Source organism: Capra hircus, chromosome 15 (assembly GCF_001704415.2).
Source record: "Capra hircus breed San Clemente chromosome 15, ASM170441v1, whole genome shotgun sequence".
NCBI lineage: Eukaryota > Metazoa > Chordata > Mammalia > Artiodactyla > Bovidae > Capra > Capra hircus.
The window spans coordinates 76,371,569-76,385,536 of NC_030822.1; the positions used below are offsets into that span (position 1 = coordinate 76,371,569).

Below are 13,968 nucleotides of genomic sequence, written 5' to 3' on the forward strand. Positions count from 1 at the left end.
ATACACAGAGGACATCAGAAATCAAACTCTGTTCTGCTTCCTCTTGATTTCAAAAGAAGCAGTTGATTCACACTTTGGTCAAAACTCTTATTTAACCAAACATTTTTTCACTGTTATTCTGAAAACACTGTATTCCAGAAAAACATCTACTTCTACTTCATTGACTGCACTAAAGACTTTGACTTTATGGATCACAACAAACTGTGGAAAATTCTGAAAGAGATAGAGATACCAGACCCCCTTACCTGCTTCCTGAGAAATCTGATGCAGGTCAAGAAGCAACAGTTAGAACCAGACATAAAACAACAGACTGGTTCCAAATAGGGAAAGGGGTACATCAAGGCTGTGTATTCTCACCTTGCTTATTTAACTTCTATGCAGAGTACATCATGAGAAACTCTGAGCTGGATGAAGCACAAGCTGGGATCAAGATTGCCAGAAGAAATATCAATAAGTTCAGGTATGCCCATGGCCACCACCGTTATGGCAGAAAGTGAAGAGGAACTAAAGAGCCCCTTGATGAAAGTGAAAGAGGAAAGTGAAAAGGTTGGCTTACAACTCAACATTCAAAATACCAAGATCATGGCATCTGCTCCCATCACTTCATGGCAAATAGACGGGGAAGCAATGGAAACAGTGACAGACTTTATTTTTCTGGGCTCCAAAATCACTGCACATGGTGACTGCAGCCATGAAATTAAAAGATGCTTGCTCCTTGGAAGAAAAGCTATGACAAATTTAGACAGCATATTAAAAAAGCAGAGACATTACTTTGCAAACAAAGAATCATCTAGTCTAAGCTGTGGTTTTTCCACTAGTCATGTGTGGATGTGAAAGTTGGACTATTAAGAAAGCTGAGCACCGATGAATTGATGCTTTTGAACTGTGGTGTTGGAGAAGACTCTTGAGACTCCCTTGGACTGCAAGGAGATCCAACCAGTCCATCCTAAAGGAAATCAGTCCTGAATATTCATTAGAAGGGCTGATGCTGAAGCTGAAACTCCAACACTTTGGCCACTTGATGGGAAGAGCTGACTCATCGGAAAAGACCCTGATGCTTGGAAAGACTGAAGGCAGGAGAAGGGGATGACAGAGGATGAGATGGTTGGATGGCATCACTGACTCAATGGACATGAGTTTGAACAAGCTCTGGGAGTTGGTGATGGACAAGGAAGCCTGGCATGCTGCGGTTCGTGGGGTTGCAAAGAGTTGGACACAACTGAGTGAATGAACAGACTGATCTTGAAAACAAGTGAGCAATATATGTTATAAACTACTTCTGCACAAAATTCCTCTTTCAGATGAGGATGTAAATATTCTGAGTTAGTTCTGACACAAACAAAATCACTTTTTCCTGTGCTTTAGAGAGACTATATCTTTACAAAATACAACTATTTACCTTACTCAAAAAGGGATAAGGATTTGTAAGAATTCCTTTTGGTGGATGGGGGTTAACCACAGTCAGTATATTATTTGAAGATTAATTCAATTTGGAATTTGGGAAAGAAAAATTTCAGGTCACTGGTTATCAATCTTTGTGGTACTATTGCTCAGCTATCACAAGGGATAATTACAAAGTCTCTAAAATATCTCAAAACAAAATTAATTCTAATTGTTTCAAAAGCGACAGTTTTAGAGTCCTTATATGGGCTGTCTAGAGTTCCACATATTTTGACTCAGATATTTAAGCCTCTAAATATCCCAGTGAGGTAAGAATTATTCTTACTGTAATTTTACAAAGGAGGAAACTAAGACATTAGGGAACTTGACCAATATCACAAGGCTAAAGATGACAGATCTGGGGTTTGAATTCAGTCAGGCAGGCCTCAGAGCACACTCATTTTGCACCCCGTAACATTCGTTTCTTTGGTGAAGTGTCTACACCGGACACACGCAGGGCTAGCAGTGGCCGCAAGGTGGACACCTTGCATGCTGTGCTCAGCACCACACGCCTTCAGGCCAAAGCTTCGCTGCTGTGGGTTCCCGGCCACAGACGGTCAGCCGGCACGGCCTGCACACGTCTTCACACTACCTTGATCTCCTTGCTTATTATTTCAAAAAATATAACAGGTTTATTGAGATATAATTCACATACCTTACAATCCATTCACTTAAGGTGCACAATTTAATGGCTTTCAGTATATTCACAGATTTGTGCAACCATCACCTGTAGTGGCTCATACGTGATAGGAGTCACATCCACACCCCCTTTCTCCAGCTTCTGACCAGCAGAGATTAGTTCCCTGCATCTCTGAACATCTCATACATATAGAATCATGCCATATTCTCTGCCTTTTGTGCATCTCAGTGCCTTATGTGCATCTCAGTGCCTTATGTGTGTGACTTTTTTCACTTAGCATAAGGTTTTCAAATTTTACTCATATTGTAATGTGTATTAGTGGTTTTTTTTAATTGTCAAATAATAATCCAATATGTGAATTTTCCAGATTTAAAAAGTCCATTCATCATGTGATGCCTGCGTTTCCACATTTTGGCTGTTAGGAATAATGCTGCTGTGAATCCTCGTGTGCGCGTTTTTGTGTGGACATATATTTTCACTTCTCATAGGTATATACCTACTTGGAGCCTGGCAGTCTTCAGTCCATGGGGTTGCAAAAGAGTCAGACACAACTTAGCAGCCAAACACCACCACCACCACCACCACCACCACCACCTAGGAGTGCAATTGCTGGGTTATGTGGTATCTCTATGTTCTGTGTTTTGAGGAGATGCCAGACTGTTTCCCCTTCTTGCGTATTGATATTAAGTTTTCCTCAGCTGACCGTTTTTGCAAAAGTGACTTTTTTTACTCTGTGGAGTCAGTTGACATTGGAAATCAGGGATACCAGATTTTGTCATCAACAGTCTAGTTGGCTGTAAATAGCCACTTTCAGTAATGGAAACCATATGGAAAGCTTAGAGTACCCTTGAGTAACTGTCCCATCCCTTCTTACTATTAAGTCTTTTTAGTGAGCATATGAAACAAATTTAATAAATAATAATAAAATTATAACTAGTGTCTATTGAATACTGTAGCTGTTCCTGGCAGTCCATGAAATATGCTAACTATATTTTATCATCTAATTTTAGAACTACTTTTTAAAAACAGTTTTTTTAATTGAAGGATAATTGCTTCACAGAATTTTGTGGTTCTCTGTCATACATCAACAAGAATCAGCATAGGTACACCCATGTCCCCTCCCTCCTGAACCTCCCTCCCACCTCCCTCCCCATCCCACCCTTCAGCCTGCCACAGAGCCCCCGTTTGAGTTCCCTGAGTCACATTAAAAAAAAATGAAGTATGGTTGATTTACAATGCTGTATTAAATTCTGATGTATAGCAAAGTGGTTCAGTTTTATACATATAAGTATTACATATTATTTTTCATATCTGTTTTCATTATGGATTATTACAGGATATTGAATATAATTCCCTATACTATATAGTAGGGCCTTGCTGAAATAATAAATATTTGTTCGTAGCTGCTAATCCCAAACTCCTAATTTATCCTTCCCCTGCCTTTCGCTGTTGGTAATCATAAGCTTGTTTTCTATGTCTGTGAGTCTGTTTCTGTTTTGTAAATAAATTCATTTGTATCATACTTTAGATTTCACATATAAGTGATATCGTGCGGTATTTGTCTTTCTCCTTATGACTTATTTCACTTAGTGTGATAATCTCTAGGTCCATCCACGCTGCTGCAAATAACGTTACTTCATTCGTGTATAGCCGAGTGGTATTCCATTGTACGTTTATATCTGCTTTATCCATTCATCTGCTGGTGGACATTTAAGCTGCTTCCATGTGTTGGCTATTGTGAATAGTGCTACTATAAACGTTGGATTGCAAATGTCTTTTTAAATTAGAGTTTTCTCCAGATATATGCCCAGGAGTGGGATTGCTAGATCATATGGCAACTCTATTTTCAGTTTTTTGAGGAACCTCTATGTGGTTTTTCCTAGTGGCTGCACCAACTTACACTCCCACCAACAATGTAAGAATGTTCTCTTTTCTCCACATTTTCTTCAGCATATATTGTTTATAGCCTTTTAATGATGGTCATTCTGACCTGTGTGAGGTGATAGCTTATTGCAGTTTTGATTTGCATTTCTCTATTAATTAGCGAAGTTGAGCAATTTTATTGGCAATCTGTATGTCTTCTTTGGAGACATGTCTATTTAAGTCTTCTGTTCATTTTTTGATTTGGTTCTGTTTCTTTGTTATTGAGTCGTATGAGCTGCTTGTATATTTTGCAAATTAAGCCCTTGTCAGGTCTCATTGTCTGTGTATTTTCTCCCAGTCTGCCAGCTGTCCTTTTGTTGTTATGGCTTCCTTTGCTGTGCAAAAGCTTACAGTTTGATTAGGTCCCATTTGTTTATTTTTGCTTTTATTTCTATTTCTTTGAGAGACTGAACTAAGAAAATGTTGCTATTATTTATGTAAGAGAATATTTTGCCTATGTTTTCTCTTCTAGAAGTTTTATGGTGTCATATCTTATATTTAATTAAGTCTTTAAGCCATTTTGAGTTTACTTTTGTGTAGGGTGTGAAAGAGAAATTCGCTCAGTCATGTCCGACTCTTTGCGACCTCCTTGGAATTCTCCAGGCCAAAATACTGGAGTGGGTATCCTTTCCCTTCTCCAGGGGATCTTCCTAACCCAGGGATTGAACCCAGGTCTCCCACATTGCAGGTGGATTCTTTACCAGCTGAGCCACAAGGGAAGCCCAAGAATATTGGAGTAGGTAGCCTATCCCTTCTCCAGGGGATCTTCCCAACCCAGGAATCCAGCTGGGGTCTCCCACACTGCAGGCGGATTCTTTACCAACTGAGCTCTTACAGAATCCCGTAAGGTGTGAGGAAGTGTTCTGACATCATTGATTTATATGTGGTTGTCCAGCTTTCCCAACACTATTTGCTGAAGAGACTTTCTTTTCTCCATTGTATATTCTTATCTCCATAAAGATTAATTGACTGTAGGTGTGTGGGTTTATTTCTAGACTTTCTATTCTGTTCCATTGATCCATACCTCTGTCTTTGTGCCAGTAGCCTGCTGTTTTGATTACTTTGGCTTTGTATTATTTTCTGAAGTCTGGGAGGATTATGCCTCTAGCTTTATTCTTTTCCCTCAGGATTGCTTTCACAAGTCTGGGTCTTTCGTGGTTCTGTATAAATTTTAAGATTATTTGTTCTAGTTTTGTGAAAAATGTCATGGGTAATTTGATAGGGATTGCATTAAATCTATAGTTTGTGTTGGGTAGTAAGGCCATTTTAATAATATTAATACTTCCAATCTAAGAATATGGGATATCTTTCCATTGCTTTGAATTATCCTCAATTTAATATATCAATGTTTTAAAGTAGAACTACTAAAATATAAGATAAAAAAATAAGAATGACGGCTGTATTTTATCTGTACTAATGACTAGGTAGAAAAAAAAAATTAGCTTGAAATAAAAAAAAATAAAGCAAAAGACAAACTTCCCCAAATGAAAAGCTAGTCAGAAGAGGCCTTCTTAGAAAGGCTAAAGACAGTTTCATTGAAGACATTTTATTTTCAGGAAGGAGGAAAAAGAGTGAATTAATATTATTTCTTCTGAGTCTGAATATTCATGATACTATCTCAAGGTTTGAGTTTTCTATAAAGTACACAGAATTTGTTATCAAAGTGTGATAGAAGCTGGTAACCATTAACTAAAGAGAAATACTGGATTGATCTTATACAACATTTTTATTGGCTTTTGTTAAAAATTTTCTTGTTGTTGCAAAATGCCCATCTCTTACCTAGTATGAGAATCCATTTGAGTAGATTTGCCCATTATAACCTACTTCAAAGACCAGTGAGCACACATAGAGTCAAACAAACAAACAAACAAACACACAAACAATGAGAAACAAAACTTATACAGTATGCAGTCTGTGATATGGTTAAAGACAGATACATTTATATCCATCAGAGCAAATGTTAAGACCAAAAAGGCTTGTATAGAATTAATATAATTTGTGTGGTAATGCTATTTCCTATTAAAAGAATTATAATACACATCAGAAAATCCACAAGTAGGCTTCTTCCTGGAAATAAAAACCAAACTGATCAATTTGCCTCAGTGTATTAGTGAGGAGAAAAAATGATGCGTATCTAACTGAAGAGTTGCACTGTGTTGATTCTGATTTTGTGTGAAGCTGAATGTATAATAATTTCCCATTTGGTTTAAAATTCTGAATCCAAAACTGAGAAACTGTTTAGAAGCATAATTTTTTCAATGAATTCGAAATTACCCTTAGAATTGAAGGCCATGGGAAGAATATGTAACCTGAGTTCCGATTTAGTCCTTAAGATCCAGTCCTCAGATCCAGTTCTCAGTCATCTTCATTTTTTAGGAAAGACTAGACTTTGCTATTTAGCAACCAATCCAGGAACTAGATTTCAGCACACTAACCACGTCTTCCTTCTCTGTATCATATTTGTATGCTTTGGGTCCCGAAAAGAAGTAAATGTAGCCTAAAAGAGACAAAGATGAAATTATGGTTACTGAAAAGGACTTGAAAATTTATAGATGGGATGGCCGTGCAGTTGTAACTTTCTCTAGGGGGGACCGAAGAGAAACAAGAAATGTGCCAGGGGGCAATTGGCTAACCCTCAGCACAGCTCTCTCTCAGCCCTGGAATCCGACACCCCTAACTTGCCAGTCATCTCTCATCATTCTCTCTGCCACGCCAGGGGCGCTCTGTGCCTCTCCTCAGGCTGCTCCCATCCGGGAAATCCACCCCCAACTTTTTCTTTCCTGAGTCAAAAATCCAGCCGTTCTTTAAAATCCGGCGGAAGTCCCATCACGAAATCTACACCAACGGATGCCTGTTTTGATTTTTTCTTTCTCAGATCACCTCTTGCAATTATTGGGAAGACTACCACAACAATTCAGTACTAAATTATACTTGATTTCTAGTAATTTCATCTGTGTTGGATGGAGGGGCATTTCCCAAAGAGACTAACCATTCCATGAGGGCAGAGACGGTAACTGAAGTTGCCTTTGCATTTCTCAACAGGGTCCAGCTCTGTGCTAAACACTCAAGAAGAACGTGTTGACTGACTGATTCAAAGATTCAATTAAACTTATTCAACCCAGTTCAATTCAACTTTCACAGCTATGTGTCAAATTTCAGAAGCTGGGTGATAGAATGGGGAAGGGCATTTATTCTCAATGGGAAGGTTGAGAATATGTACATTTTAAAGATGAAAAAGGCGGTTTTGACTAGATGGCCTTTATGATGTAACTGGCTAATGGACTGAAGCTATACTTTTCAAACTTTCCATTTGTAAAGACAGACCCATAATGGCAGACTTTTTATACTTTTTCTGGTGGTTAATCTGGTTAACTAAATTTATAAGGGACTCAGGGCCCCAAAAAATAAGAACCAAGGACTCCCATTTGGAAATCCATTTTCAGTTATGTTAAAGCAAAGCCCAGAAATTGTTACAATTTCTACAAAGAAAGTGTTTCATGGAAACACTCACCATTTAATTCTACAGCTGCATCTATTTGGCCATTGACTCCTGAAAATTCTTCTTCAGTACTCTTTGGATAGTCTTTTTCCATTTTCCTTTTTCGTTCATCGTAACTGTAAGAAATATTATTTTGCAAATAATATAAACATGAGGTATTCATTGATTGTAGAGGACATCGTGCTAGTTGGGTGTATTTAGCCAGGGTTGACTTATGATTTACTTTGGATCTCCTCTGTCTCTCTGTTTCTCTGCTGTGTCTCTCTCTCTCACACACACACATTCTGCCATTACTTTCCCAGGTTGCAGAGATTCTGTGGACACTAGTTTGGGAGTCATTTGCTCTAGACATTTTTTTAAGCAAATTGCCAGATATGTTGTTTAGACTTAGTTATATTGTTTAGAATTATAAGATCATATTTCTATAATGAAAAATTACTGCTTTTCAATGGGAAATCTACACTTATTTTCAGTGCTTTTTTTTTTACTATTGTAATTTCTCTCTCTCTTACCCTCCATGTATGAATTTCCTGGCTCACCAAACAGTTGAAAGCCCTTCACGGAGGCTTTCATTAACCATTGCCATGGTTTGTCATCGGAAGTGCCAGTAAGGAGCTTTGTGCTATGCAGGGAAGGGATTGAACAAATGACGCACGATGAATGAATAAACAAGGAAACAAATGTGTGAATGATCAATAGATAAAGACAAGAAGTGAGAAAGTCTGGAATAACAGATATTCTGCTTTTAAAACATTCTAATTGTTTCCTAGAAAGATTATACAACTAATCAAAAAGTAGATTAGGTTTGTTTTTCTGAACTCACAACTACCATGCAGTGATAACTCTGAAGACTGATTAATACATCTCTTTAGTAACTCTCTAAATTATCCCTTGTAAAGAGATTGTGACTCATATGAACCAGTATGACTTGGATGAGCTCAGCATGTAGGCAGAGCAGGCTCTCTTCCCTTCAAGAAGACTTCATTTAAAGTGTGAGAAAGTCCCTTCTTCATCAGCATGGAGCTCCCAGTGGGGACATTCTCTAGGTAGACACCCTACTCATTTCCCACCAGAAGGTCAAACAGTTTCTCCTGGTGCCTGGGCCACTGGGAGTTTCCTGCAGCAGCAATCACAGCCGCTTCTCCTGAAATGTGCCTCTCACACGGCTATGACTACCCAGGCAGGGGACAGAGCTCTCATGATACTGAGTAGATCAAACCCGGGGAAGGAATATTCAGGTTGAAACTGACTTGTGGTTGAGATGCTTTGCTGGGTATTGAGGAGAAAAGTGGAAGTTAACTCCTGGAAGTCCAAATTCCCTTTCCAAGAGTGTCATTAGAACCTTCCAGCAGGCCGAGGGGAAACCCTAGCTATGTGAGTTACACAAATAAACATGGAAACCATTGCCATGTTTTGTCATCAGAAGTGCCAGTAAGGAGTGTCTATGCTATCAGGAGGAGTGCTGCAAGGTGTCAGGACTGTAGTGAGGGAACGGGTGGGGGAAAGGACAGCTGGGCATATTGCCTCACCAGGGCTTGGATTTCTCTTGTTTGCTTTGTTCCAGTGTTTGAAATCTAGAGTCCCTGGTTCAAAGTGGGAGTGCGGTTGTTTACACATTAACCAGTGCTTACTAGGTTCTCTTCTCTCACTTCCCTGAAACAGTTGAATTGAGGAAACGGATGCTATTACTGGAGCGTATGAGGAGGGTAATTCTAACGCTTAAAATATTTTGGGCAAGGGATGAAACAGGAAGAACAAAGGGACCGAAAGGTTTTGGCATGTCTGTAGACATACAGAGAGACGTGGTGGGGGATACCAGGGAATGTGACATTTTGAATTCTTTGTTTAATGTCAACCCCTAAGCTCAGGGATCAATAGTGAAATGCCTTTCATATCCACTTCCTTTTTCGTCTGTCCTGAATAAAGGAGTAGGGGCTGAGCTATTATAATTAGAGCTATGCCTTACCTTTGTGTGCGTTAAACATTTATGAGTGATTTTAAGAACTTCATCCACATTTAATCATTTTACAGCAAAATGTGTTCTCAGTTCCAAACAAGTGACTGGCCAAAGAATGTCTGTAGGGAAGCCTATTACAAACTGAGATCTGCTCATACTAAGAAATCTGGAAAGTATCAAAGGAGAGAGTGAAGATCTTTTCTTGAGAATGGAAAAACCATTTAAATAATATGGAATAGGTTTTCAAGAAAATGATGACTATTAATCCAACAACAAAAAAGAAAAATCCAATAGATTTGAAAAAGTGATCTTTCTTTTTTTTTTTAAATGTGTATGCTTAGTTTGCTAAGGGCAGTGGTGACATCTAAAATCTTATATATCTATCTGTTGAGAGGATAATGGAGTTAATAATATTATATGTAAATACAATTTCAGCAGAAATTTTGGACAAGTGATATCCAGCTGAGAATTTTAATTTTCAATTACATTTATGAAAACATAGGCAAAAATGTTGGCAAACCTGTGAAATCATTTTTCTTTTTTTCATCCCTTCTACCACTTAGTCCCTCTCCCTTTCTGCCAACTGCGTCTCTGCCCTCTTGCCCCTTCCTCTATAACTGCTTTTCAAAGAGTATCTTTTTGGAGTATCAATAAAATCTATGTTAAAGAATCAGTCTGACACATAAACCGTGTGGTCCTCGGATGTTGGAGTGGGTAACCATTTCTTTCTCCAGCGGACCTTCCTGACTCAAAGACTGAACCCTGAAATGCAGGTGGATTCCTTATCATCCAGGGCCAGAGCGATTAGGGAAGCCCACATTTTAAGATTAGCTGATAACATATATTTCATTTGGACCTCTTATATAGACACTGTGTAGATGGCCTTATGCAGTTAACATAGGGTTAAACTACTTCTCATTTTACCAAATAAGAACATTACCATTAACCATCAAAATAATAATTATCACCTATTTTCATCATCATTTCATTAAAAAAGAAACTTTAATACTAAAAAAGGCAGAAAAAACATAACCTCAGAAGAAAAGATGGTTCTTGCCAATAATACTGACCCAGATCACGTCCTCCTATGTCTTTATTGTGCTATTTTATATTTCTGTGGACTAATGAAAACTTTGTGATGATCTATCCCTTGGCTTTTGGACAGGTATTTGGGGATTTCACTTCCCTGGTAGCTCAGTTGGTAAGGAATCCGCCTGCGATGCAGGAGACCCCAGTTGGATTCCTGGGTTGGGAAGATTCCCTGGAGAAGGGATAGGCTACCCACTCCAGTATTCTTGGGCTTCCCTTGTGGCTCAGGTGGTAAAGAATCTGCCTGCAATGCAGGAGACCTGGGTTTGATTCCTGGGTTGGGAAGATCCCTTGGAGGAGGGAAAGGCTACCCACACCAGTATTCTGGCCTGGAGAATTCCAAGGACTGTATAGTCTGTGGGTTTGCAAAGAGTTGGACACTACTGAGTGACTTTCACTTTCACTTTGAGGGTTTCTGTTATAGAGCAGAGAGCACAGTCGATGGCACAGTCAGGGTTTGAGTTCTGACGCTGTTATGTGCTGGCTCTGTGATCAGGAGATTGTGTTCTGAGACCTGGTTTCTTTATCTGGGATATAGTGGCCATGAGGATGAGAGAAATCACACACACACACACACACACACACACACACACACACAGGCACATATGCACACAGAAACGTGCCTGGCACATGTAGATATCAAGGGCTGGCCCAAGTTATTTGCTGTTTATTTTGGCCCCAAGAGGGCTTCCCTTGTGGCTCAGCCAGTAAAGAATCTGCCTGCAATGTGGGAGACCTGGGTTTGATCCCTGGGTTGGGAAGATCCCCTGGAGGAGGGAACGGCTACCCACTCCAGTATTCTGGCCTGAAGAATTTCATGGACTGTATAATCCATGGAGTCACAATGAGTTGGACACGACTGAGTGACTTTCACTTCACTTGGTCCCAGGAGCCATTAACTGGCTGGCTAGTATGAAGTTGAGTGAATGTGTGATTTTGTCTAGGATCCTGAGTCATCAAAGAGTTTAGTGTTTACCTAATTTTTTAAACACACTTCAATGGGATAACATTTTGCAGTAGTAGGCAAAGTTGAGAAAAAAAGAAGAAAGGAGGACTAGAAAATACTGGAGGTAGTTCAGAGACCTCAGCAAAAATGAGGTTAGAAAGTCTACTGTTAATAGTATACTGAGGATTTTACTGAGGATTAAAGAAAATAAAATTATATGACAGGATGAGAATTATGGGCATGGTTATTTTAATTGACTGTAAATAAATATATGGTGAAGAGAATGAAAAGTTACTACACATGGTAGACGGAAAGGACTTCTGGATCTGGACTCAGAGGGCATAAAATACAGCCTTGGAAGGACTACTTTTAACTGTGTGGCCTTGACTTAATCACTTGATCTCTTAGATGCAACGTTTTTAACTGTGAAATGAAGATAACAATACCTACTTCTCAAGATGGTTGAGGAGGCAGATGGGAAAATGAGAGGAAAAAAAGAAAATAGTTTGATTTCTAACACATAATAAACTATCAATATTTGAATACTAAGAAAGTATTTATTGTAAATAAACTATATACTGTGTGTGTGCTAGGTTGCTTCAGTTGTGTCCACCTCTGTTCGACCCTATAGACTGTAGCCTGCCAGGCTCTTCTGTCCATGGGATTCTCCAGGCAAGAATACTGGAGTGGGTTGCCATTTCCTCCTCCAAGGAATCTTCCCAATCCAGGGATTGATCCCACGTCTTTTACATCTACCTGCTTTGGCAGGTGGATTCTTTACCACTAGCACAACCTGTATACTAGATACCTGGTAAAAGCAATACACACATTTTCTCACCACTAAGGTCTTGTTTGTGAAACCCAAATACCAGATAAAAACGATTAACCAGTAACTATGTTGATTTCCTTGAGAGTATTTCTTTCATCATTTAACACTGATCAATGGGTCTAGAAATTAAACAAATCATTACTGACAGTTAAACTTTACTAGCAATATTGTTTAACTGCAATATTGTAAGGCTGTAGATATCTGATACTGCTTTTTCATATATATTATCTTACTCTCCACATTTGCAATCTAAGGATTTAGGGAGTATTTTGGTAAAGTACCTGCGAATTGTTTAACTTTTGGCCGAGAACTTAGATTTGTTAGAAATTTCTAGTGTTTCCATTGTGATGATTTCTAACTTGTGTCAATGGCAAAATTTAACAGCATTCTGTCTTCTTTGAACTACTGAATCGGGAGTTCGGTCTGCTAAACAATGCTTAAAGAAAATGTGAGAAAGGATGGCAGACGCAGGAATTTACTGTTTAGCATGTAAGATACTGTCTTCCCAGGTGGTGCTAGTGGTAAAGAACCCACCTAACAATGCAGGAGACATAAGAGACTTGGGTTCCATCCCTGGGTTGGGAAGATCCCCTAGAGGAGTGCATGGCAACCCACTCCACTATTCTTGCCTGGAGAATTTCACAGACAGAGGAGCCTGGTGGGCTACAGTTCACAGGGTTGCAAAGAGTTGGACATGACTGAAGCAACTTAGCATGCACACAAGTATTTATGGTACATGTTTCAAGAAGTTTCCTCAAGGAGACCTTTTTAGTGAAATCTAGTGGAATTTCTCGTGGAATCCCCTTTGAAGTTAAGCCACTTCTAGCCAGGAATCACATGGTTCTCTTGGAGGAAGGGATCTTTGTGATCTAAACTAGAGAGGGTAGGCGGGTAAATGGTCAGGAATGAAGAGAAGGGAGAAGAGTAAGAACCTGCTATGCACCATCTTAGATGAGGAAAGTGGCTATGAGAAAATTCTGGAACAAAGAATTAGTAATAATGTTGAAAAGTACAGATGATCTCAATTACTATCTGATTGATGAAATGCAAAATTATATCCAGCCTGAATGCTCTAAATTCAAGCCCTGTATATCCAACTCCCTTCCAGACATTTCCATTCTTTGATCTTACCAGCATGTCAAACTATATAACTGCAAACTGGAATTTCTGTTTATTCTTTTAATTTTGCTTTACTTCTTAATCTTATTCTTTCCCTACTGAATGGCCTTAGCATCCTTGTCAAAAAGCAACTGAAAATAGATACACGGACTGTCAATTTTATTCCATTTATCTATATGTCTGTTTTCATTATTAGTATCACATTGTCTTGATTAATGCTGCTTTCTGGTAAATTTTGAGATTAGGAAGTCTGAATTATACAGCTTTGTTTCTCTTTTTCAAAGTATTTTGGCTATTCTGGTTTTTTTGATTTTCCAAATAGATTTTAAGATCAGCTTCTCAATTTCCAAGAAGAAACCAGTGGTATTCTGGTAGGGACTGGGTGGAGTCTATAGATCTGTTGGGGGAGCACTGCCATTAATTAGGGCTCTGAGCCATGAACGTAAGATATCTTTCCATTTCGATCTTGTTTAATTTCTTCTGACAGTGTTTTGTAGTTTTCAGATTACAAGTTTCACATTTACTC

The 13,968-nt window shown here is 38.8% G+C and overlaps 1 protein-coding gene across 1 annotated transcript in view; it reads right to left on the bottom strand.

Annotated features, from left to right (window-relative positions):
* The window catches only part of MMP20 (matrix metallopeptidase 20), a 60,536-nt gene continuing 52,278 nt past the window's right edge, over positions 5,711-13,968 (bottom strand). Inside the window, exons 9-10 of the mRNA XM_005689365.3 lie at positions 7,515-7,618; positions 5,711-6,500 (exon numbers count right to left, since the gene is read on the bottom strand). Coding sequence (XP_005689422.1) covers positions 6,400-6,500; positions 7,515-7,618 — 205 coding nt within the window. The 3' untranslated portion in view covers positions 5,711-6,399. The remainder of the gene's footprint in view (positions 6,501-7,514; positions 7,619-13,968) is intronic.